Below are 25,775 nucleotides of genomic sequence, written 5' to 3'. Positions count from 1 at the left end.
CAGAATTCATCCGGCTACTCTTGTCTGCTGTTATGTCATCAATAAACACAAGTGACCCAGTGCCATTGAAAGCCATGCATGCCCATGCCATCACGTTGCCTCCACCATGTTTTACAGAGGATGTGGTGTGCCTTGGATCATGTGCCATTCCCTTTCTTCTCCAAACTTTTTTCTTCCCATCATTCTGGTACAGGTTGATCTTGGTCTCATCTGTCCATAGAATACTTTTCCAGAACTGAGCTGGCTTCATGAGGTGTTTATCAGCAAATTTAACTCTGGCCTGTCTATTTTTGGAATTGATGAATGGTTTGCATCTAGATGTGAACCCTTTGTATTTACTTTCATGGAGTCTTCTCTTTACTGTTGACTTAGAGACAGATACACCTACTTCACTGAGAGTGTTCTGGACTTCAGTTGATGTTGTGAACGGGTTCTTCTTCACCAAAGAAAGTATGCGGCGATCATCCACCACTGTTGTCATCCGTGGACGCCCAGGCCTTTTTGAGTTCCCAAGCTCACCAGTCAATTCCTTTTTTCTCAGAATGTACCCGACTGTTGATTTTGCTACTCCAAGCATGTCTGCTATCTCTCTGATGGATTTTTTCTTTTTTTTTAGCCTCAGGATGTTCTGCTTCACCTCAATTGAGAGTTCCTTAGACCGCATGTTGTCTGGTCACAGCAACAGCTTCCAAATGCAAAACCACACACCTGTAATCAACCCCAGACCTTTTAACTACTTCATTGATTACAGGTTAACGAGGGAGACGCCTTCAGAGTTAATTGCAGCCCTTAGAGTCCCTTGTCCAATTACTTTTGGTCCCTTGAAAAAGAGGAGGCTATGCATTAGAGCTATGATTCCTAAACCCTTTCTCCGATTTGGATGTGAAAACTCTCATATTGCAGCTGGGAGTGTGCACTTTCAGCCCATATTATATATATAATTGGATTTCTGAACATGTTTTTGTAAACAGCTAAAATAACAAAACTTGTGTCACTGTCCAAATATTTCTGGCCCTGACTGTATCTGCCAGAGCGATAAACCAAGGTCTCTCAGAACAAGGACTATGTCCTTCAGTTTTCGACAAGTGGTAATAACGGGCACATCAACAACAAGAAGGCAACACACAATCATCCCATAAGACTTGATGTGATTTTTGAGGTTTTATGTGCCTATAAAGCAATTTGACTTTAACGCCACTATCCCTTGCTATAGACTTGAAGTGGATAGCGACACCTGCTACTTCCCCAATGAAAGATAATTTTTTAAGCCAGCATCAAAGTAATCGTCTCCTGCAATGCAATCAATCGTCCTTTGTAAACAGGACATGTGCTGCCGATAACGAGATAGATCAGTGCTCCTAGAGTAACATATTAATGATCGTTCTGCGTGCATAGAAGTGCGGTTTTGCAGTATAAGCAGATACGATCACATGTGCCTTGCATATAGCCATTCGGCCGTGGTTTAATGTTGCCATGGTCCATTGTAAACCAAGTCTAGGGCTTTTCTATAACATTTTGATTCTGTTCTAGAAATTACATCTACATCAATATCTACTTCTTGGCTGGCTACAGTTTTGTTAGTCTTGTATCATACTTATGTGTCACGGGTGACAGACAGTCATATGGTTTCTGGCAGTAGAAGGTCACAGCCTTCTATTGTTCCTGCTGTTAGGATTCATTGTTCTAGGTTAGGATTCATTGTTCTAGGTAGCTTTCCTTCTGGATTTTCATCTATTCCCCTTTAGGACCCAGAGGAGCTAAACTTCTGTCCAGCTGCTGATTATCAGTATTCCCCTTGTTCTTAAATACTCCCATCTTTTTGCCTGGACTGGTGCTGGTGATATTATTCAGTTTATACATGCTCTGGTTGCAAGCAGGTGGCTTGTACTCGCCTGTATTATCGTTGCTGAAGCTGTGCTGAACTTCTGCCTGAGTTATCTGTGGTTAAGTAGTTCATGCACTTTTCCCTTGTGTGTCCTCGTTGTGTCTTCCTGTAGTGTTTAATGGAATTGACAAAGACCTCCTCCCACCCGTTGCCTATTTAGGGTCCAGCACTAGGGATACCTAGGGTCAAGTAACTGGTTTGGCACATTGGTGCAGAATCTATCTAGGGTGGTAAGGGAACAGCAGTAGGTTTGGTCAGGTGTCACCATCTCCCCCCTTCCCTAGATGCAAGGGTCCCCTTCCCTTGTTACTTTTCACCGCTCGCTTGGTACTTCCCTGTACCTACCGTGACATTATGAAGTTATTTTCAGAGGTCCCTTAAAAAAAGGATTGTGAAAGCTTTGCGTCACATGAAGGGGATGCTTTCTCAAAATCGATGTGGGTCTAAGGCGGGCTTTGCACACTACGACATCGCAGGTGCGATGTCGGTGGGGTCAAATTGAAAGTGACGCACATCCGGCATCGCAGGCGATATCGTAGTGTGCAAATCCTAGATGATACGATTAACGATCGCAAAAGCGTCGTAATCGTATCATCGGTGTAGCGTCGGCGAATTCCATAATTACGCTGACGCGATGGTCTGATGTTGTTCCTCGCTCCTGCGGCAGCACACATCGCTGTGTGTGAAGTCGCAGGAGCGAGGAACATCTCCTTACCTGCGTCACCGCGGCTCCCGTTGGCTATGCGGAAGGAAGGAGGTGGGCGGGATGTTTACATTCCGCTCATCTCCGCCCCTCCGTTCCTATTGGCCGCCTGCCGTGTGACGTCACAGTGACGCCGCACGACCCGCCCCCTTAATAAGGAGGCGGGTCGCCGGCCAGAGCGACGTCGCAGGGCAGGTAAGTGCATGTGAAGCTGCCGTAGCGATAATGTTCGCTACGGCAGCTATCACCATGATATCGCAGCTGCGACGGGGGCGGGGACTATCGCGCTCGGCATCGCAGCATCGGCTTGCGATGTCGCAGCGTGCAAAGTACCCCTTAGTCCTAAGACCCCATCTTTCTTACATGTTGCAATACACCATTTAAAGGGAATTTGTTATCACTTTTTTGTTAAGTATTCTGACAGCTGCATGGTAGGGGCTGAGAGCCTGATTTCAGCACTGTATCACTTACTGGACTGTTGGTACAGGTTTGACAAAATCCCTGTTTTCTTTGCTGTAGATGTAGCAAAGCTCAGACTGCTAACTTCGCCCAGATCACCGATTAACAGCTTCCTGTGTACACTGTGCATTGTCAGCATGCTGCCAATCGGGGTGGGGGCGGGGTTACACAAATGAGCTGGCCTGCCTGATGCAGAACTAGTCCTCTAGTGATAATCTCATCCTAATAAAACACTGATTGTATTGAAACTACAGCAAGCTGCTGAGCAAGTGACACATTCCTGGAATCAGGATCTCTGCCCCTACAGCATGCTTCTTTAACATTATTATTATTATTATTATTATTATTATTATTTAACGGCCTTCAGCTGAATCTCGAACCATAACGTTTTGCTGGATGAGCGCAAGCCTAGATGGGTCTATCAGGGTCTTCTCTGTTTTCTTGATTTGTATCCATAGCAAAAACCTGCTGACAGATTCCCTTCATGTGGTTTTCCAGGCTTACGGTATTAATGACCTATTCTTCTCAGATCACTGGGGGTCCAACACTTGATAATCTCATATTAGCGGTTTGCAGCTTTGGCAGCAACCGGATATAGATAGTGTTGAGACCAGAGCAGCCCAGCTCCATACACTTTGTAGCGGCCGTTCTCAGCTTCCATTCACATTGTTCATCTGAACGAAGCAGAAGCTGCAGATTGGTAGTGGTGCCATGTGTCCTATCTCCACCCATCTGATATCATGACCCCCCCATCAGTGGTCCTAAAAGTGTCCGCTCCGTGCAGTTCTCTGGTGCCATAGCCTATCTGTATTGTCAGGTTTGTTGCATCACTTTACTCATATTATTTTTGTGTTTTTCCATAGAGACGTATCCTGGATGGAAGTTTGGGCTTTGCGGCAGGGGTGAGTGATTTCATGTCTGACCTCATACGCTCTTTTCATGTTTCCCCCCTCTTCTTTCCCTACAATAAAGAATAAGCAAAAAATAAAATCATTACTTGATGAAGCCCTGGGCTTCGTTCTTTCCCGGACATGCAACAGAGCAGCCCGTCCTTTTGTATTCTGGATTTCACCGCGGGCGCCCCATTTAGCACACACGGACAGCCATTGTTCTGTCATATTACATGATCTCCGTTGTCACTGAGCCGCCGTTACTGGGGAATAGGAGGGCATGATACATCGCTGAGGTTTTGTGAACGGGGCGTAAGAGATTGAGATGTTCTGTGGCATCCTTTCACTCAGATTTTGCAGATTCTTTTGATTACAGAGCTTCTTTACCCATTGTGAATTACTGAAGGAAGAACATAAGATTCTTTTTAGACTGAATTTAGAAACAAATCGATCAACTCTAGTCAGTTTCGGCTGTCTGAACGGCAATATGAAGCACTGTTATGTAGCGTCACTTTATTTTCCGTTTTCAATGCCATTGATTTTTTTTTTAAAACATCTTTTTATTGAATTTTAACAGAATTACTTTTACAATCTGCTCTTATACAAAGAATGCCATTGATTTTGCTTAGTTATTTTCTCCAATTTGGTGCAAGGAAGACACAAACTTTGCCTTTCCTAGCTCTTTGTAATGTATTAGTCAAGAATCAAGGGCAATAAAGGTATTGTGGAGCCTTCTTTTTTTAGGAGTGCTTCGAACTGTACGCCCTCTGATATTCCAGGCAGAAACAGCACTGCCTGTGCATGTCACAGGGATGGGATGACTGGACAAGGACACCTAGACTGACCCTCAGACTGAGGACCCTGCGCTGTCCTTTAGCTCAGAGGTACGCTTAATGGTAGTGAGGTCTGAGTTGCCAGTGTGACCCTAACTACTGTCCAAGCCCTGGTGTAACTCTTCTCCCCTCCTCCACCAAAGGGGCAATAGTTACAAACCCCACAACTAAACACGGAAAGAGGAAAACCCAAAACTCGTATGCACGGCAATCAAACACAAATGAGCGACTATACGTGCACATAGGAAAATAACATAAAAGGGAGAAAGTAAACAGACCACTTCCATACCGCACAATAAGCACACCACACATCACCAAAATGGGATCACCACAATAAGACTGGAATTGCTGCACAAGCTGGAGCTATTATCCTGAAGAAAAAACAAAAAGCCAGCACCAAATGTGCACTACAGCACTAAACATTCCAAACTGTACTTATTATAAAAAATGTTTTGAGATTTTTGGCAAAAAATTGCAATTTCTTGAGCTGCTTCGCCACGTCACGGCAAATCTCATTTGAAGCAGTCCTACACTAAAATATTTTTATAAAATGTGCCATACGGCCTCACATATGAATAGTAGAACTGCTCTTAGCAGCACTCACCTGGTCTATTTCAATCCCGTACCCATGACTGAGTCATGGCTGTGGGCGGGACAGGTCCAAGCAAATGCTGCATGAAGTAAATAGCCTGTGGACAAAGCCTGATGACTTAATGTGAACAGTCACCAACCGCCAAAATCCAGACAGATGGAATACATCCCAAATTGGGGTGCATAGCAAGGTGGAGGTCAACCACCGACCAATTCAATGAAGAAAAAACAAAAAGCCAGCACCAAATGTGCACTACAGCACTAAACATTCCAAACTGTACTTATTATAAAAAATGTTTTGAGATTTTTGGCAAAAAATTGCAATTTCTTGAGCTGCTTCGCCACGTCACGGCAAATCTCATTTGAAGCAGTCCTACACTAAAATATTTTTATAAAATGTGCCATACGGCCTCACATATGAATAGTAGAACTGCTCTTAGCAGCACTCACCTGGTCTATTTCAATCCCGTACCCATGACTGAGTCATGGCTGTGGGCGGGACAGGTCCAAGCAAATGCTGCATGAAGTAAATAGCCTGTGGACAAAGCCTGATGACTTAATGTGAACAGTCACCAACCGCCAAAATCCAGACAGATGGAATACATCCCAAATTGGGGTGCATAGCAAGGTGGAGGTCAACCACCGACCAATTCAATGAAGAAAAAACAAAAAGCCAGCACCAAATGTGCACTACAGCACTAAACATTCCAAACTGTACTTATTATAAAAAATGTTTTGAGATTTTTGGCAAAAAATTGCAATTTCTTGAGCTGCTTCGCCACGTCACGGCAAATCTCATTTGAAGCAGTCCTACACTAAAATATTTTTATAAAATGTGCCATACGGCCTCACATATGAATAGTAGAACTGCTCTTAGCAGCACTCACCTGGTCTATTTCAATCCCGTACCCATGACTGAGTCATGGCTGTGGGCGGGACAGGTCCAAGCAAATGCTGCATGAAGTAAATAGCCTGTGGACAAAGCCTGATGACTTAATGTGAACAGTCACCAACCGCCAAAATCCAGACAGATGGAATACATCCCAAATTGGGGTGCATAGCAAGGTGGAGGTCAACCACCGACCAATTCAATGAAGAAAAAACAAAAAGCCAGCACCAAATGTGCACTACAGCACTAAACATTCCAAACTGTACTTATTATAAAAAATGTTTTGAGATTTTTGGCAAAAAATTGCAATTTCTTGAGCTGCTTCGCCACGTCACGGCAAATCTCATTTGAAGCAGTCCTACACTAAAATATTTTTATAAAATGTGCCATACGGCCTCACATATGAATAGTAGAACTGCTCTTAGCAGCACTCACCTGGTCTATTTCAATCCCGTACCCATGACTGAGTCATGGCTGTGGGCGGGACAGGTCCAAGCAAATGCTGCATGAAGTAAATAGCCTGTGGACAAAGCCTGATGACTTAATGTGAACAGTCACCAACCGCCAAAATCCAGACAGATGGAATACATCCCAAATTGGGGTGCATAGCAAGGTGGAGGTCAACCACCGACCAATTCAATGAAGAAAAAACAAAAAGCCAGCACCAAATGTGCACTACAGCACTAAACATTCCAAACTGTACTTATTATAAAAAATGTTTTGAGATTTTTGGCAAAAAATTGCAATTTCTTGAGCTGCTTCGCCACGTCACGGCAAATCTCATTTGAAGCAGTCCTACACTAAAATATTTTTATAAAATGTGCCATACGGCCTCACATATGAATAGTAGAACTGCTCTTAGCAGCACTCACCTGGTCTATTTCAATCCCGTACCCATGACTGAGTCATGGCTGTGGGCGGGACAGGTCCAAGCAAATGCTGCATGAAGTAAATAGCCTGTGGACAAAGCCTGATGACTTAATGTGAACAGTCACCAACCGCCAAAATCCAGACAGATGGAATACATCCCAAATTGGGGTGCATAGCAAGGTGGAGGTCAACCACCGACCAATTCAATGAAGAAAAAACAAAAAGCCAGCACCAAATGTGCACTACAGCACTAAACATTCCAAACTGTACTTATTATAAAAAATGTTTTGAGATTTTTGGCAAAAAATTGCAATTTCTTGAGCTGCTTCGCCACGTCACGGCAAATCTCATTTGAAGCAGTCCTACACTAAAATATTTTTATAAAATGTGCCATACGGCCTCACATATGAATAGTAGAACTGCTCTTAGCAGCACTCACCTGGTCTATTTCAATCCCGTACCCATGACTGAGTCATGGCTGTGGGCGGGACAGGTCCAAGCAAATGCTGCATGAAGTAAATAGCCTGTGGACAAAGCCTGATGACTTAATGTGAACAGTCACCAACCGCCAAAATCCAGACAGATGGAATACATCCCAAATTGGGGTGCATAGCAAGGTGGAGGTCAACCACCGACCAATTCAATGAAGAAAAAACAAAAAGCCAGCACCAAATGTGCACTACAGCACTAAACATTCCAAACTGTACTTATTATAAAAAATGTTTTGAGATTTTTGGCAAAAAATTGCAATTTCTTGAGCTGCTTCGCCACGTCACGGCAAATCTCATTTGAAGCAGTCCTACACTAAAATATTTTTATAAAATGTGCCATACGGCCTCACATATGAATAGTAGAACTGCTCTTAGCAGCACTCACCTGGTCTATTTCAATCCCGTACCCATGACTGAGTCATGGCTGTGGGCGGGACAGGTCCAAGCAAATGCTGCATGAAGTAAATAGCCTGTGGACAAAGCCTGATGACTTAATGTGAACAGTCACCAACCGCCAAAATCCAGACAGATGGAATACATCCCAAATTGGGGTGCATAGCAAGGTGGAGGTCAACCACCGACCAATTCAATGAAGAAAAAACAAAAAGCCAGCACCAAATGTGCACTACAGCACTAAACATTCCAAACTGTACTTATTATAAAAAATGTTTTGAGATTTTTGGCAAAAAATTGCAATTTCTTGAGCTGCTTCGCCACGTCACGGCAAATCTCATTTGAAGCAGTCCTACACTAAAATATTTTTATAAAATGTGCCATACGGCCTCACATATGAATAGTAGAACTGCTCTTAGCAGCACTCACCTGGTCTATTTCAATCCCGTACCCATGACTGAGTCATGGCTGTGGGCGGGACAGGTCCAAGCAAATGCTGCATGAAGTAAATAGCCTGTGGACAAAGCCTGATGACTTAATGTGAACAGTCACCAACCGCCAAAATCCAGACAGATGGAATACATCCCAAATTGGGGTGCATAGCAAGGTGGAGGTCAACCACCGACCAATTCAATGAAGAAAAAACAAAAAGCCAGCACCAAATGTGCACTACAGCACTAAACATTCCAAACTGTACTTATTATAAAAAATGTTTTGAGATTTTTGGCAAAAAATTGCAATTTCTTGAGCTGCTTCGCCACGTCACGGCAAATCTCATTTGAAGCAGTCCTACACTAAAATATTTTTATAAAATGTGCCATACGGCCTCACATATGAATAGTAGAACTGCTCTTAGCAGCACTCACCTGGTCTATTTCAATCCCGTACCCATGACTGAGTCATGGCTGTGGGCGGGACAGGTCCAAGCAAATGCTGCATGAAGTAAATAGCCTGTGGACAAAGCCTGATGACTTAATGTGAACAGTCACCAACCGCCAAAATCCAGACAGATGGAATACATCCCAAATTGGGGTGCATAGCAAGGTGGAGGTCAACCACCGACCAATTCAATGAAGAAAAAACAAAAAGCCAGCACCAAATGTGCACTACAGCACTAAACATTCCAAACTGTACTTATTATAAAAAATGTTTTGAGATTTTTGGCAAAAAATTGCAATTTCTTGAGCTGCTTCGCCACGTCACGGCAAATCTCATTTGAAGCAGTCCTACACTAAAATATTTTTATAAAATGTGCCATACGGCCTCACATATGAATAGTAGAACTGCTCTTAGCAGCACTCACCTGGTCTATTTCAATCCCGTACCCATGACTGAGTCATGGCTGTGGGCGGGACAGGTCCAAGCAAATGCTGCATGAAGTAAATAGCCTGTGGACAAAGCCTGATGACTTAATGTGAACAGTCACCAACCGCCAAAATCCAGACAGATGGAATACATCCCAAATTGGGGTGCATAGCAAGGTGGAGGTCAACCACCGACCAATTCAATGAAGAAAAAACAAAAAGCCAGCACCAAATGTGCACTACAGCACTAAACATTCCAAACTGTACTTATTATAAAAAATGTTTTGAGATTTTTGGCAAAAAATTGCAATTTCTTGAGCTGCTTCGCCACGTCACGGCAAATCTCATTTGAAGCAGTCCTACACTAAAATATTTTTATAAAATGTGCCATACGGCCTCACATATGAATAGTAGAACTGCTCTTAGCAGCACTCACCTGGTCTATTTCAATCCCGTACCCATGACTGAGTCATGGCTGTGGGCGGGACAGGTCCAAGCAAATGCTGCATGAAGTAAATAGCCTGTGGACAAAGCCTGATGACTTAATGTGAACAGTCACCAACCGCCAAAATCCAGACAGATGGAATACATCCCAAATTGGGGTGCATAGCAAGGTGGAGGTCAACCACCGACCAATTCAATGAAGAAAAAACAAAAAGCCAGCACCAAATGTGCACTACAGCACTAAACATTCCAAACTGTACTTATTATAAAAAATGTTTTGAGATTTTTGGCAAAAAATTGCAATTTCTTGAGCTGCTTCGCCACGTCACGGCAAATCTCATTTGAAGCAGTCCTACACTAGATTTTGGCGTTTGGTGACTGTTCACATTGGGTCATCAGGCTTTGTCCACAGGCTATATATATACTTCATGCAGCATTTGCTTGGACCTGTCCCGCCCACAGCCATGACTCAGTCATGGGTACGGGACTGCAATAGACCAGGTGAGTGCTGCTGAGAGCAGTTCTGCTATTTATATGTGAGGCCGCATGGCACATTTTATAAAAATATTTTAGTGTAGGACTGCTTCAAATGAGATTTGCCGTGACGTGGCGAAGCAGCTCAAGAAATTGCAATTTTTTGCCAAAAATCTCAAAAAAAAAAAAAAAAAATTTTTATAATGCAGTTTGGAATATTTGATGCCTTAGTGCACACTGGTGCTGCCTCTTTGTTGTTTCTTAGCTATTATCCTGAGTAGCAGGATCCAGAATCTTATATAGGAAGTAGACGGCCATGATAAGTAATTAGCAACCTGAGCTCTTAGCAGAGTTCCCCAGGTCAGCACTAATTCACTCCTACAGTAAAGAAGAACAGAGCACATGAAACAGCCGACGCCCAGCTCTAGCTGATCAACTAAGAGACATCAGTTTGTCTGTCAGGTTCTGCAGTGTGAACAGAATCCGCCACCGCCGTGACACCTAATGAGTCTGGAACTGAACATCGCATGACAGTGCAGCATCGGAGGAGCACAAGTACAATGAAGCTAGCAGAATCCAGTGATCTGTGCTGGCAGGCCCCCAGGAGACCAGCCACCTCTGCTAGATTTTCTAGGCGACTAGTAAGCTAGGCAACAAATAGTAAACTATAAAATATAAAATTCTTGAGAACGGAGAGTATTTTTAATAAGAGGTAATTTCCAAAGTTGGCTTAATTTACCATCCGTTTGCAATTTTAACCATTTCATAAGTTTAGACAACCCCTTTAAATGACAATGATCTATGCAGGAGGGACAGATTATCCTATGTATCCTGACTGCCTTCACTGGAGCATTCTTTTGGTTGGTTTACAAGGGGGACTGTACATTAATTCTGTTTTGTTTTTTTCCAATATGACAAATGGTTAAAATTGCAACTTGCCTGTTATACAATAATCCTTTTCTTTCTCAAGAATATAGGGATTTTTAATTCTACTTTGTACTACTCGTTGCCTATGTTCCCAGATACCTCTGCGGTCTAGTAAAGGTGGCTGGTCTCCTGGGAAAGATCCACAGCGTTTACAAGCTCTTTGCTATAGATCTTGCAAGTGCTGTTCTGAAGTTCTGGATCCAGCCAGCATCAGTGTCCCTGTACTTTTCCAATGCCGCAGAGGCAAAACTGCCTCTTACAGTGCCTTGAAAAAGTATTCATGCCCTATGAAGTTTTCCACATTTTTTCACATTATACCCACAAACGTAAGTGTATTTTATCACAATTTTATGTGATATACCAATTAAAACTAGCAAGTATTTGTGTAGTTTAGTGTAAAGGAAATTATACATGGTTTTCCTAAATATTGTAAAAATAGAAATTTGAAAATCGTGAGGTGCATTTATATTCAGCCCCTGAAACAATACTTTGTAGGACCACCTTTCACTGCAATTACTGTTGCAAGTCTATTGGAGATGTCTCTATCAGCTTTGCCCATTTTCCTTTGCACACTCGCTCTAGCTCAGTGATATTGGATGGAGACATCTGTGAACAGCAAATTCACACACCTGAATACGCTTTGTTCTAAACCATCCATTGTAGCTCTGGCGGGATGTTTAAGGTCCTGCTGGAACAAGATCCTATGCCTGATTCTCAAGACTTTTGCAGCCTCTAGCAGGTTTTCCTCCAGGATTGCCCTGTATTTAGCGCCATCCATCTCTCATCAACTCTGTCCAGCATCCCTGCCGCTGTGAAGAAAAGCCTCCCCACAGCAGGATGCTGCTACCACCATGTTTGACGGTGGGGATCGTGTTTTCAGGGTGATGTGCAGTGTTAGTTTTCTAGCTCACATAGCATTTTGCTTTTACCCCCACAACTTCTACTTTGGTCTCATCCGACCAGAGTACCTTCTTCCACATATAGTTTTTCTAACTTGGCACAAGGGGAAAAAATTGCACTAAATAATGAAAAAAGCATGACACGGTAAATGTGCCGCTTCTTCAAAAAACCCACTGTTTTGGTGCTTTCTGTAGTATGACATCCCCAACGACATACCTGTCCCCTGCAACCAAGTCCTTGGTATCGGTGCAGTTCCGGACATCACCACCACAAACTAGTAACAAGAATTGATACTGGTAGTGATGGCTTGTTGACTCCCCCACGTTTCTGCTGCAGCCTCGGGGGCACACCACTGAAGTTAGTGACTGACTGCAGCCATCTCAGAAGGAAAGATGACAAGGAGCACCATAGTGGTGTGACTTGAACTATCACTGGGTGTGACACTATAATTTGGAATGGGGTGTCTAGACTGGTGCCCAAACTAGGGACCCTGAGCTTTCTCTTCTTTAAGAGGTACTTCAGATGGCGAAGAGGTCTGAACCGCCAGCATAGCCCAAACTCTTGAACAGCCCTCGTCTGATGCCCCCACTCCCACACCCCAGGGGAGGGCCGGGACAGGGGTGATGAATCTCACAAAAACAGACAGAGGAAAACCAAACCCCAAACTTACTACACACACACACACACACACGCGTAAGACAGTACATGCTCAGGCAGAAATAAAGTACAGGGGGAAAATAAATAAACAACAAGGATATTTCCACAACACACCACATAGCAACATAGCACTCAGCAGTTCACCAATAACTGGATTACTATGCACAAAGACCGGTATCACTAGAGCAAAGTTAGAGCTATAATCGGCATGAAGGAACAGGTTTCACCATCTTTTAAAGGGCGAATGCGGCTGTAATAGGTCTTGTGACCCTAGCATCAATACACAGGCCAGCAGGAATTAACCCCTGCTAGACCAATCACCAGTGAGCAAAAAACAGGTAGTCGCCTTGCTTTGACTGAGTAACTCTAAAGCACCAGGTGGCATGTCAAACTGCAGTGTGAACGGGGTCTGAAGTCACCATGACACCTGTTGAGTATAGAGCAGAACACCGCATGAACAAAAACAGCAGATGATTATTGTATGTGGCATCCCCCTTCCTTTAGCCAAATTTTATAATAAGGCTACCTTCCGTTCTATAGAGCTAGTGAAAAAAAGCCAAACCCTACTCGTCTTTTATTAATTTTGCCCACTGTTGGCCTTGTTGCATTGACAAATAGAGGGGATCATGAGACCTCTTTTTCTCCTATAAAGGAGTGATCCATACCAATTTGGTAGTATATCACTGTACCCCTTTAAGGTCCTTCCTATTTCCAAAAATGTTGTAGTTTATTATGTCTGAGAGAGCAGGGAAACAAAACTGGGAAAAAAGAGAAGTTATTGCAGAATTTTATTTATTTATTTTTTATTTTTTATTTTTTTCCATTTTGCTTTTACTTTTTTTTTGTCTGTCTATTAAGCTTCTAGATTTCCCAGCTGAACCTGACATTTTTGGTTGTTATGAGGAAGGAATAAATCCCGAACTAATTTGAGCGTCAGCTTGTAAGAAAATCCAGCCTTAATTGTTGTTCCAGCTGCCATTAGAAAAGTGCTCGTTCATCGCGTCTCGTCATTGTCACAAAGTCAATTTGCTTCCCAGCGAGTTACTTTGCTGTCATTTGGTCACTTTACTCCAATGCGTCAGTGACCTTCTAAATCACACATCCCTCGTATTTGCATATTCGCTCCTGCTGATGGTTTTTACAATGAACTGTCACCTCTCCCACCCCCTTATTTTTAGACCTTTTCTCCTTGCCATGCGGGTGAGACTTTTGTTTTGTGAATCATAGAACTTACTAATTTAGAATTTATGTCGGCGATCTGTGCCAAAGAGAAAACTAGTATTTATTAGCCAATATTGCTAAGCCTCTGATTAGCGGGATTCTGGTGTTGGGGCTGACGCTGATACCACATTGATGCCCCAACATAGGTATAGGCCATTATAAGATTTTTCGTCCACTTCCACACTCACGTACCTGGCCAGGATACTTGCACGATCAGGTATCATACATTTGTCTTATTCACTAGTATAGCTGCCCAATTTCTGCTGATTGCTAGCGTGTTCCGGTAGGCCGTTGTGGGAGTTATCTACTCCGGACAAACCCTTTAACGAAATACCTTGGAAAATCCATCTCAATGTTGATAGCCTATCGTCAGGCCCAACACTGACACATATGAGTAAAGGCCGCTTTACACACCACGATATCGCTAGTGATCTCGTTAGTGATGTGACATGCCCAGATCGTTGCTACGATTTGTCGAGATCGCTCATAGGTCGTTTTGTAGCGGTCACACGTACCCATCTCACAAACGACGCTACATTGCTCAGCGATATATTGTTTGGCCAAGGCGGTCGTGTGGACACCGTCACACAGCATTCCTCCCAATGATTCCGGCAACGAAGGAGGCGTATAATTGTCATACACCCTGGCGTGACACCAATCAGAGCGGAGGAGGCGTGGAGCATTGCTTGTAATGACACGCCCGCGTCGCTGATGACGGACGCACTAACAATGTTGTTCGTCGTTGGCAGGATGTCAAACGTAGCAATATGTTTGCTGCGTTCGAAACGACGAACAATATTTTGAAAATGAACGATGTGTCAACGATCAACGATTTTTGCTATTTTTACGATCGTTCGGAGTCGGTCGTAGGTGTCACACGCAACGGCGTCGCTAACAACGATGGAAGTGCATCATGAAAATTGTGACCCCCGACGACATATCGTCAGATAAATCGTAACTGGGCCTTAAGACTGTGCCTGGATTGGCAACTTTGTTTTATTTATTTGATCGAGCCTTTCGCTGTGTTTGTGAAAGATCACAAGTTGCCGGGGTTTTTGGGGTTTGGACTGATAGAAATGGAGCAGTGGTTACACATGCTCACTTTTGCAACATTCATAAGTGCGTCTTGAAGCCTCTTATTTTTAGCGCTTTTTCAGGTCCTGTATATCAATATTAAAGTGAATAGGGACAAGCAGAAATCCCTTTAAGAACTAGTTCTTAATTTTCAGATATTTGCATTGGTGCTAAATGTATCCAGTCCCCATGATTAATGTACGTTTACATGGTATCCATCATTATTTACATTTGGAAATCTATACGTTTCTTCCATCTCCTAATCCTGTGGGTGAGACCTTTCAGATTGATTTTGCCACTTATCTATATGTTTGTTGACCGTCTCCTGCGTGATACATACCAGTACCCCCAACATTGCCAACTTGGAATGTTTCTGCAGATGGAGAAGGGCTTGACCTTGAGGGTTAAATATTGGCCCTCCACCTGTAAAGGGGTTCTCCAGGCCTGATAAAATAAAAATGAAAAAACAAAAATCACATTCTCACCTACTGTACCGCCGCAGTTCCTCATCCTAGAACCGCTGATTGGCTGCAGCTATCTGTTATATGATGCCCCCGCTAGAAGAAGAAGAAGCCAAATGACCGGTTTGGGGATACCAGGAGCAGGACGGAGGAGTTGGGGGCTCAGTAGGTTATTATTTGTTACGCATTTCCGTCTGTACTTCATGTTTTTTTGCAACCACACAGAAGCCTATCCATTACTGGTGAGGGCAGACTGTTCCTATTAGCCAAGTAGCACAATATTTTTTGCCTTTTTGACGTATGGAAGCATTGACCTGCCCTTATAATATAGTTACATGCCTTTCTCTGTTCCTGCGGCACTTGTCTATTTTGCTGTCTCAGGAACATTATCGGGGACCCATACCCGTGTATCAGTTCCTCTTCTTGGATGCTGCCTCTAGCCTAAATGCTTCTGTACTCTACCTTCTTTTTGTTTTCACCTTGCTCCTTGTATTTGTCACCTTCTATTGTTCCCCTCTTGTCTGGATTTTTGTTGCTTCATCATTTACACCATCTGGATTTTTCTTCTCCTTTTTCTAATCATCAGCTGCTGTCTGACTACATCGCTGTCACATCCTGCCACCTTGTTGGTTATTATTCTGAGGACCAGCCTAAACCTTCCTTTGAAGGGATCCTTGGTGGAAACCAAACTTGCCATCTATTGATAGCAAGCCTTCAATTGGCATATAAAGTTGGCAAATTTCTGATTCAACTCCCTTCCACACCCACACCTCACCTCTTAAAGTTGTTCTTCGTCTCTCTAAATGAAAAAAAAGCCTCATGGAGTAGCTGCTTTCCAAGAGACTTTAGGCAGGTTCTGCAGTGTTGAGTGATTTGTTGACTCTTCCGAGAGTCCAAGACGTCTCACCTCATTTTCTGACTGTCCGGGGCGACAGACAGTCATGTGGTTTCTGGCAATAGAAGGTCACAACGTTTTGCTGCACAGAATGCTCCCTGACTTTCCATTCTTCCTGCTGTCAGTATTCATTGGTATAGGTAGCTGTCCTGCTGGATTCATCTCTTCCCCTTTTGGACCCAGTAGGAGCTTGCCTTCCACTCAGCTGCTGATCATCAGCATTCTCTTGGTTCTTAAATACCCCTTCCCTTCTTGAACTGGTGCTGGTGATATTTTCAGTTCATTCAAGCCTTGTTTACAAGAAGGTGGCTTGTACTTCTCTGCGGTATCATTGCTGAAACTTTGCTGAACTTCTACCTGAGTCATCAGTGGATAAGTAGTTCATGCTTTTCCTTCTTGTGTCGTCTATAGTGCTTAGTGGGTTGACGAAGAGCTCATCCCATCCATTCCATATTTAGGGCCCAGCACTGGGGATATCCAGGTTCAGGTATCGGGCTCGGCCATAGATACGGAACCTATCTAGGGTGGTGAGGGACCCCAGGGACCAGCAGTAGGTTTGATTAGGACTCACCATCTTCCCTTTCCCTAGACACAGGGATTCCCTTCTCTATCATAGTTTGCTTGGTACTTCCCCGTACGTAGCGTGACACTGACTCTCATACAGAGAGTTGTCCAGTATGTTTTAGACTCGGTTACGGCAACGGAAAACCCTCCTGTTGCGATACTATCCCAATCACAATTGATGTAAAGTAATAGTACCCCATTAAGCGAGCAGTAATCCCTGTATAATTAGAGTGCTGTGTCTTTTTTATGATCCTCCAGCCTGCGTAATTAAACAGATCTAAAGCTCTACAGTGTGATTAAAATCACTTTATACTGTTCGCGAGATCTTCAAATTGGCTTTAACCATTTTTTTCTTTTCTTTTTCAATAAATTGGCACAAAGTGTGACATATTATTTAGGTACCATACTGCAGCAGCTTGGAGCTCCATCTGTAAAATTAATTTGGAAATCAGTTTAGCGGAAAAAGAAATAATCTAGATCAGATCAATTACACTTTCAAATATGATAGCACGGTGCCAAAGGAAATTATTTTTTTGTTTGTACGTGGTACAATAAGTGAGATCAGCAATCAGTATCACTCTCATGCACACAAAATGTTAGGGACAATAGCAATGTATTAATCAGTCAATAGACTAAATAATAATTGTCTCAGCTCACTGTTATTTATGCCAAAGGGGGGAACCGTACAGCTGGCAGCTCGTGGCTTTGACCCAAGGTTGGACAATTCAATCAGAAGCTGACCTTTGTTTTCCTTTGTGCTCCCTTTTGCTCAGCCTGGGAGGTTACAATGAAACCTTTGGCTTTGGACTTCTAACTTCTGGAAGATAAATTAATTTGTAGAGATGTAGGCTAAACATTTGGGGCATGTGCCTCATTTGGTCACTGCCATTTGTTGTTTAAGGTTCTTTCATGGTTTCTACAGGCATCACGTTGCGATTAGACATAACTGCATTGAATTAGAGGAGCCAGGTCCATCGACCAGTTAGTGCTCTGTGGCCACGGGACGGGAGCCCTGTGAACCATCTTCTAGTTGTTGGCATCCCCTGCTCCTCTTTTTTTTATTTTTTTTTCCCCAATTTAAATTTTTATTGGTTTCAAAAGAAAGGAATACAAACAGTATCACTGTCCCATCATATTAAAATACTGAGAAACAATGATCCTTTACGACAGATCAAAGCCTCAGGCTCAATAACTTTACAACCGTAAATAAGAAATATTTGGACGAGTCTTACCAAGAGTAAGAACATGACAAAAGTAGAGAAAAGTAAACAAGGAGAAGGGCAGATCATGAAAGAGGGAAGGGACAGGGGGATCATTAGGGAGAAAGACGCGGAGGGGAGTGTGGTGGCCGGGGCTGATGCCTCGTCTGTTGGGCTTGAACCTGAAAGGGGAAAGTAGATGGTTTCAGAGGGTGATGCATGCCAAGGATCCTGTTTACTGGGGGTTAACGAGGGCTAGAAACTTCGGACCCTGCTCCTCTTTTATTATTAACCTGCTAATTAAAAGAGGATCTGCGGATGTGGCCGGTACGTAGGAGGCGGTTCACAGGGCTCCCGTTCAGCAACCATGCAATGCCGACCTGGCCACTGAATTTTTTCACTCATCTATAGGTGTGAAGGATCCATTTCCAAAGGATGAAAACTAACACAAATGGATCTTATTGACGTTACAAGGTTATTCCCTTCTCAGATATTTTGTGAGTATTCTGAAAGATACCAATCCCACCTCAAGGATTCCATCTGTTCCAAGAATGAAGGTGTCCTACCCCCCCCATCTCTTGCTTGCTGCCAGCGGAGAGGTAGCCAAGCATTTTTGGCTCTCTCAATTGACTAATTTTTTTTGGAACTCACATAGAAGAAAGTGAAGAAAGTTATAACATTTTGTAATGTTCTGCCATATTGCTAGAATATGCCACAAAATTATGATGAAGTGTGGTCCTACCTCTTTGGTCCGGAGTGATTTAGATAGTGTAGGAACGACATTGCCGTGAAGTGTTAAGCTCTTTTGGACTTCCAATATCACAAATTATTGCTTTAGCCTAGCAATAAGCCATTACTTCTGATTGGGGATAACTATTGATGAGTGAGCACTACCATGCGCAGTACTCGTAACAAGCATTTTGACCGCCTCAACTCATCTACCCAGTATAATGGAAGTTTATGGGGAGCTCAAGCATTTTTCCAGAATATCTTCTGGAAAAATGATCGCGTTCGCCATAGACTTCCATTATAGTTGGTAAATGAGTTAAGCCTGTCCAATCGTCAAAATGTCCATTACTAATGATGATCAGGTATGCTCACCACTGCTAGATACTCGATTGAGCATCAGGATGCTCTGGTACGCTCAATGTGCAGCCAAGTATCGCGGGTGCTCAGATGTGTCATTCGTGAATGATCCGACACAAAGAACTGGCTCCATTCAGTGAATGATGGAAGTCGGTACCCCAGTGAGCGCCTCTTGCAGTCTCTAAATAGCTCTCACTGGGGTTAAAAACAAAAACAGACAAACCCAACCCATCCCTCCGCCTGGAAATGCTCTGTTTATATCTGGCTGTATGTGGGTGGAGAGCCGGACTACCCAATAATTGACTTGCATTATACTCGTTATTTGAGTCGAGCTTGTCAGTGTGCAACCTGCTCATCTCGCAAAGAGCACTGTAGTGCACGCTTATTACTACTCATTACGAGCACCGAGCATGGAAGTGCTCACTAAACACTAATCATTACCAGTACCGCGCACCCGAGCATGGTAGTGCTCACTTATCACTAATCGCTACGAGTACCGAGCACCCGAGCATGGTAGTGCTCACTCATCACTAATCGTTACTAGTACCGCACACCCGAGCATGGTAGTGCTCACTTATCACTAATCGCTACGAGTACCGAGCACCCGAGCATGGTAGTGCTCACTCATCACTAATCGTTACCAGTACCGAGCACCCGAGCATGGTAGTGCTCACTCATCACTAATCGTTACCAGTACCAAGCACCCGAGCATGGTAGTGCTCACTCATCACTATTCGTTACCAGTACTGAGCACCCGAGCATGGTAGTGCTCACTGATCACTAATCATTACCAGAACTGAGCACCCGAGCATGGTAGTGCTCACTCATCACTAATCATTATGAGTACGGAGCACCTGAGCAAGGTAGTTCTCACTCATCACTATTCGTTACGAATAACAAGCACCGACCATGGTAGTGCTCACTCATCACTAATCATTACGAGTACCGAGCACCCAAGCATGGTAGTGCTCACTCATCACTAAACGTTACCAGTACCGAGCACCCGAGCATGGTAGTTCTCACTCATCACTATTTGTTGCGAGTATTAAGCACACGAGCATGGTAGTGCTCACTCATCACTATTTGTTGCGAGTATTAAGCACACGAGCATGGTAGTGCTCACTCATCACTATTCGTTGCGAGTATTAAGCACACGAGCATGGTAGTGCTCACTCATCACTATTCGTTGCGAGTATTAAGCACACGAGCATGGTAGTGCTCACTTGTGATAACCCCTTCATTAACTTCTAATATTATTCAGGATCATAAGTCAAGGTTGCAAAATCATTTCTTCTCTGCACTTTAGAACTTTTGGAATTTGCATTTAGCGAACCTTGTGGTGGTAAAATAAATCTCAGCATTAAAATAAAAAATTGTAATTAGTGAAATTATAGCTTTTCGTAAAAGGATAATAAAGTAGAGATAATAAAAAATATTATTTGCTGTTGAAAAAAATACTCCAGTGTAGAATTAAGCCTCTTACAGTCATAGTATGGCACCACCTAGTGTTTGCAGTGTATAACTGTGTGCACGTCCATCTAATGTTCTGGTGGACACACCTGCTCAGTCACACTCTCCATAGCCTCGACTCTACAGGGCAGCCAATAGAAATATGTTTTTGGCCTGAAAAGGAGCAGAGCCTCTGGGTTACGTTGCCATGTAGCTGAAAACCCGCCTTTTGTAGGGGAATCAAGAAGGGACTATGTCATTAGCTGCCAGAGGGGGGAGGAGACTGATTCTGCTCAGCACAGATTAGCATCAATCCCAAGAAGTAGAAAAAAGTTTATGCTGGAAACATTGTAAGTTACTTTAAAGCAGATTTTAATAGCATTGCGATAATTGTTATGAAAATGATTCATGGGAAGAACCTTTTGATAATGACTGATATTTGATAGCAATTCGTTTATGAAACAACCCAGCTCTGCAATTCTGGTTAAATAAAAAGTTATTTCATCATAAAATCTGACCTTCGCATTCAAGACCCATAATAAGTGGGACTATATTTTTTCTCCCCCATAATACCTGGTCCAGAACATGCGCCTTTATATTCCGTTTGTAGCTAAGTCATAATAAGCAGTGAAATCCGTGAGTGCAGATACATTATGCCTTTATAGACACACAAAGATCTATTCTCGTTTATATGGCTGCAGCAAAAACTGAATAAACCTTCTTTTCTCCCGTACAGTAAAATATTAATTTTTCATTAAGTCTTTTCTGGTTTTCCTATAGAAACCAAAAATGACACCCACGTTAGTCAGCAAGTTATCACCTATGCTACTGGTAGGTGAAAACATGCAATGTTGGGAATGATCCTTTAAGATCTTAGACATTCATGGCATACTGCCAGGCATAATTGCTTTGCTATTTTCAATGCATCCGTAGAATTTCACGGCCACTTCTCCATTCTTGACAGTTTGCAAGGCCCCTACTATTGATGCGCCATACATGTCACAGATGGAAAAACTGGGAATTAATTAGGTTTATCAGTATTTTTCAGGTAATACGTTATGAAATATGTAGAAACAACCTGATTGGAGTACAGCTGAACAACCTCCATTTTTGACAGAACAGTAGGGGAAGGTTTCTATCCTCAGTCAAGCACAAGCAAACAAAGCTCCACCATTTTTTCCAAGCACAATTTTGCATTTTGCCCTCCATTTTTCTTAAATCATTTTATTCACTGCTTATATGTAGACTTAAAGGGGTTGTCCTGGCTATGGTCCCCCTTTATGGCTACATTCTGACAAACTGGTGATATTCTTCCATTACATGGATGTGATGCTACATTTTGGTTGCCTGACTGTCATGCCAGTGTTGGTTAGGTTACACTACAAAGTAAGCTTGGCTCAACTGCAAGGCCTGGTGCTCAGACGAAAAAGTTGTCTCAATATAGCAAAAAAGTCTGGCACACAGTCAAGAAAAGGTATACAAGTCAATGCATTGCTTTGCATATCTTGAATTTTTTATCTAATATATACAGCTCAGTGTATGTATGTTTGTATGTATGTATGTATGTTTGTATGTCCGCTAAAGGAATCCACACCGTCACATTTATAATCACGAAATTTTGCACAGACGCCTCATGTGACCCAGGGAACGTTGTAGACTATGTTTTGACAGGAAAATGTAACCCCGCACTTTACAGTTACTCTCCAAAAAACATGGCTCCATTAAAGTAAATGGAGCCTGGAACTACTGGTTTTAATAGCAGATGCGATTGGTTGCTATAGGAACAAAAGACATTGTTAGTATAAGAAGCTTATGTATGAGGTAATATGATGTCGGTGGGGAGACGAATAGAGAAAGAGACAGAGAGAGACCGAGACACAGAGAGACAGACAGACAGGGAAAGAGACAGAGAGATAGAGACAGACAGACAGTCAGTTGGTGAAAGAGACAAACAGATGGTGAAAGAGACAGACAGATGGTGAAAGAGACAGACCGAGACAGACGATGAAAGAGACAGACAGACCAGGGAAAGAGACAGACCTGGAAAAGAGACAGACCTGGAAAGATACAGACCGGGAAAGAGACAGATAGAGATGGAGAGAGACACAGAGATAGAGAGAGACAGACAGAGAGACAGACACAGTGATAGAGGCAGATAGACTGATACAAAGACAGACAGAGGAATAGAAACAGACAGAGACATAGACACAGACAGACAAAGAAAGAGACTAATGGCTTGGGAAAAAAGGAAAGAAGAAAGAAAGCTTCCCAGGGTAAAGCCGGTCGCCGTGGAGTAAATGAATAAGGAGGCAGGAGGAAGCTTTCTTTCTTCTTTCATTTTTGTCCCAAGCCATTAGTTTGCCTTTACCATATTCCATTATGGTATAACTTGGTGGTTTCCACTCTGCATTTTTTTGGAGTTTGATAGTAGCAGTAGTGAGGCTGGACTCTCACATATAACACCAGATGTTTTTTCTCTGCAGTCTGTACTGCCTATCCATGTTTAATACCCTTTTCCCAATATACTGGATATTTAAGCTGCTCGCACTAGTTACGACATAACACCTATTGTGTCATTCTCTTGTACATTTTCCTCTTTGAGGTACTAATCTCCATATTTACACCTTTCCGACCCTTATTATATACTAGAAGGTGGCCCGATTCTACGCATCGGGTATTCTAGAATTTACATATTGTGTAGTTAATGTATGATTTTTGTTATACAGTCAGGGCCAGAAATATTTGGACAGTGACACAAGTTTTGTTATTTTAGCTGTTTACAAAAACATGTTCAGAAATATATATATATATATATATATATATATATATATATATATATATATATATATATATATATATATATATATATATATATATATATATATATATATATATATGGGCTGAAAGTGCACACTCCCAGCTGCAATATGAGAGTTTTCACATCCAAATCGGAGAAAGGGTTTAGGAATCATAGCTCTGTAATGCATAGCCTCCTCTTTTTCAAGGGACCAAAAGTAATTGGACAAGGGACTCTAAGGGCTGCAATTAACTCTTAAGGCGTCTCCCTCGTTAACCTGTAATCAATGAAGTAGTTAAAAGGTCTGGGGTTGATTACAGGTGTGTGGTTTTGCATTTGGAAGCTATTGCTGTGACCAGACAACATGCGGTCTAAGGAACTCTCAATTGAGGTGAAGCAGAACATCCTGAGGCTGAAAAAAAAGAAAGAATCCATCAGAGAGATAGCAGACATGCTTGGAGTAGCAAAATCAACAGTCGGGTACATTCTGAGAAAAAAGGAATTGACTGGTGAGCTTGGGAACTCAAAAAGGCCTGGGCGTCCACGGATGACAACAGTGGTGGATGATCGCCGCATACTTTCTTTGGTGAAGAAGAACCCGTTCACAACATCAACTGAAGTCCAGAACACTCTCAGTGAAGTAGGTGTATCTGTCTCTAAGTGAACAGTAAAGAGAAGACTCCATGAAAGTAAATACAAAGGGTTCACATCTAGATGCAAACCATTCATCAATTCCAAAAATAGACAGGCCAGAGTTAAATTTGCTGAAAAACACCTCATGAAGCCAGCTCAGTTCTGGAAAAGTATTCTATGGACAGATGAGACCAAGATCAACCTGTACCAGAATGATGGGAAGAAAAAAGTTTAGAGAAGAAAGGGAACGGCACATGATCCAAGGCACACCACATCCTCTGTAAAACATGGTGGAGGCAACGTGATGGCATGGGCATGCATGGCTTTCAATGGCACTGGGTCACTTGTGTTTATTGATGACATAACAGCAGACAAGAGTAGCCGGATGAATTCTGAAGTGTACAGGGATATACTTTCAGCCCAGATTCAGCCAAATGCCGCAAAGTTGATCGGACGGCGCTTCATAGTACAGATGGACAATGACCCCAAGCATACAGCCAAAGCTACCCAGGAGTTCATGAGTGCAAAAAAGTGGAACATTCTGCAATGGCCAAGTCAATCACCAGATCTTAACCCAACTGAGCATGCATGTCACGTGCTCAAATCCAGACTTAAGACGGAAAGACCCACAAACAAGCAAGACCTAAAGGCTGCGGGTGTAAAGGCCTGGCAAAGCATTAAGAAGGAGGAAACCCAGCGTTTGGCGATGTCCATGGGTTCCAGACTTAAGGCAGTGATTGCCTCCAAAGGATTCGCAACAAAATATTGAAAATAAAAATATTTTGTTTGGGTTTGGTTTATTTGTCCAATTACTTTTGACCTCCTAAAATGTGGAGTGTTTGTAAAGAAATGTGTACAATTCCTACAATTTCTATCAGATATTTTTGTTCAAACCTTCAAATTAAACGTTACAATCTGCACTTGAATTCTGTTGTAGAGGTTTCATTTAAAATCCAATGTGGTGGCATGCAGAGCCCAACTCGCGAAAATTGTGTCACTGTCCAAATATTTCTGGACCTAACTGTGTATATATATATATATATATATATATATATATCTATATCCTGGAAGGTCCTGGAAGTTCACTGCACAGTATCGCCGCTGAGAAGCAAGCGATATCCCAGGATGTTGTGAGTGTGTGGATGCGATGTGATGTGTGTGTGAGGTGTGTGTGAGAGTGAGTGTGATCTGATTGTGTGTGTGTGCGTGCGTGTGTGTATGTTCCGCCGCTGCAGGACCTTGATGCGCTGGTAAATATGCTACCATGGTTACCAGCGTATCCCGTCCCCCGCTCGCACGGGAGCCCACACCAGCATACGGCGGCAACCCCAGCAATGCGAGGGTATGTGTCGGCTGGGTTGGCGGCGTACGCTGATGTGGGCTCCCGGGGGTACAGTACTCACCTGGGAGTCGTGGCTCCGTGTCGGTCGGTTCGGGGAATGTGTGCGGGGGCGGGGCCAGAGCAAGCGTGCATTGCGTGAGGGGGGCGGGGCGTGGTCAAGTTGCCTGGGCGAGCGGCCAATCCGTGTGGGGGGCGGGGCCATGGCAAGCCCAGCGGCCAATCAGCTTTGTGTCACCGTAAGGACACAATTTTGGAGCAAGACAGACAGACAGACAGAATAAGGCAATTATATATATAGATAATGTGACATCCGTTTTTTCTTACACGAACTGACTGACTGAATT

At 43.0% G+C, this 25,775-nt stretch overlaps 1 protein-coding gene across 1 annotated transcript in view; it reads left to right on the top strand.

The window, feature by feature from the left end:
• Positions 1 to 25,775, top strand: part of SLC39A11 (solute carrier family 39 member 11) — a 550,060-nt gene that overhangs the window by 44,088 nt on the left and 480,197 nt on the right. The window contains exon 3 of the mRNA XM_075350678.1: positions 3,911 to 3,949. Within this exon, the coding sequence (XP_075206793.1) occupies positions 3,911 to 3,949 (39 nt within the window). The remainder of the gene's footprint in view (positions 1 to 3,910; positions 3,950 to 25,775) is intronic.

Source organism: Anomaloglossus baeobatrachus, chromosome 5, assembly GCF_048569485.1.
Source record: "Anomaloglossus baeobatrachus isolate aAnoBae1 chromosome 5, aAnoBae1.hap1, whole genome shotgun sequence".
Classification (NCBI taxonomy): Eukaryota; Metazoa; Chordata; class Amphibia; order Anura; family Aromobatidae; genus Anomaloglossus; species Anomaloglossus baeobatrachus.
The sequence above is the reverse complement of the archived record's forward strand: the minus strand, read 5'-3'. Positions and strand labels throughout refer to the sequence as shown.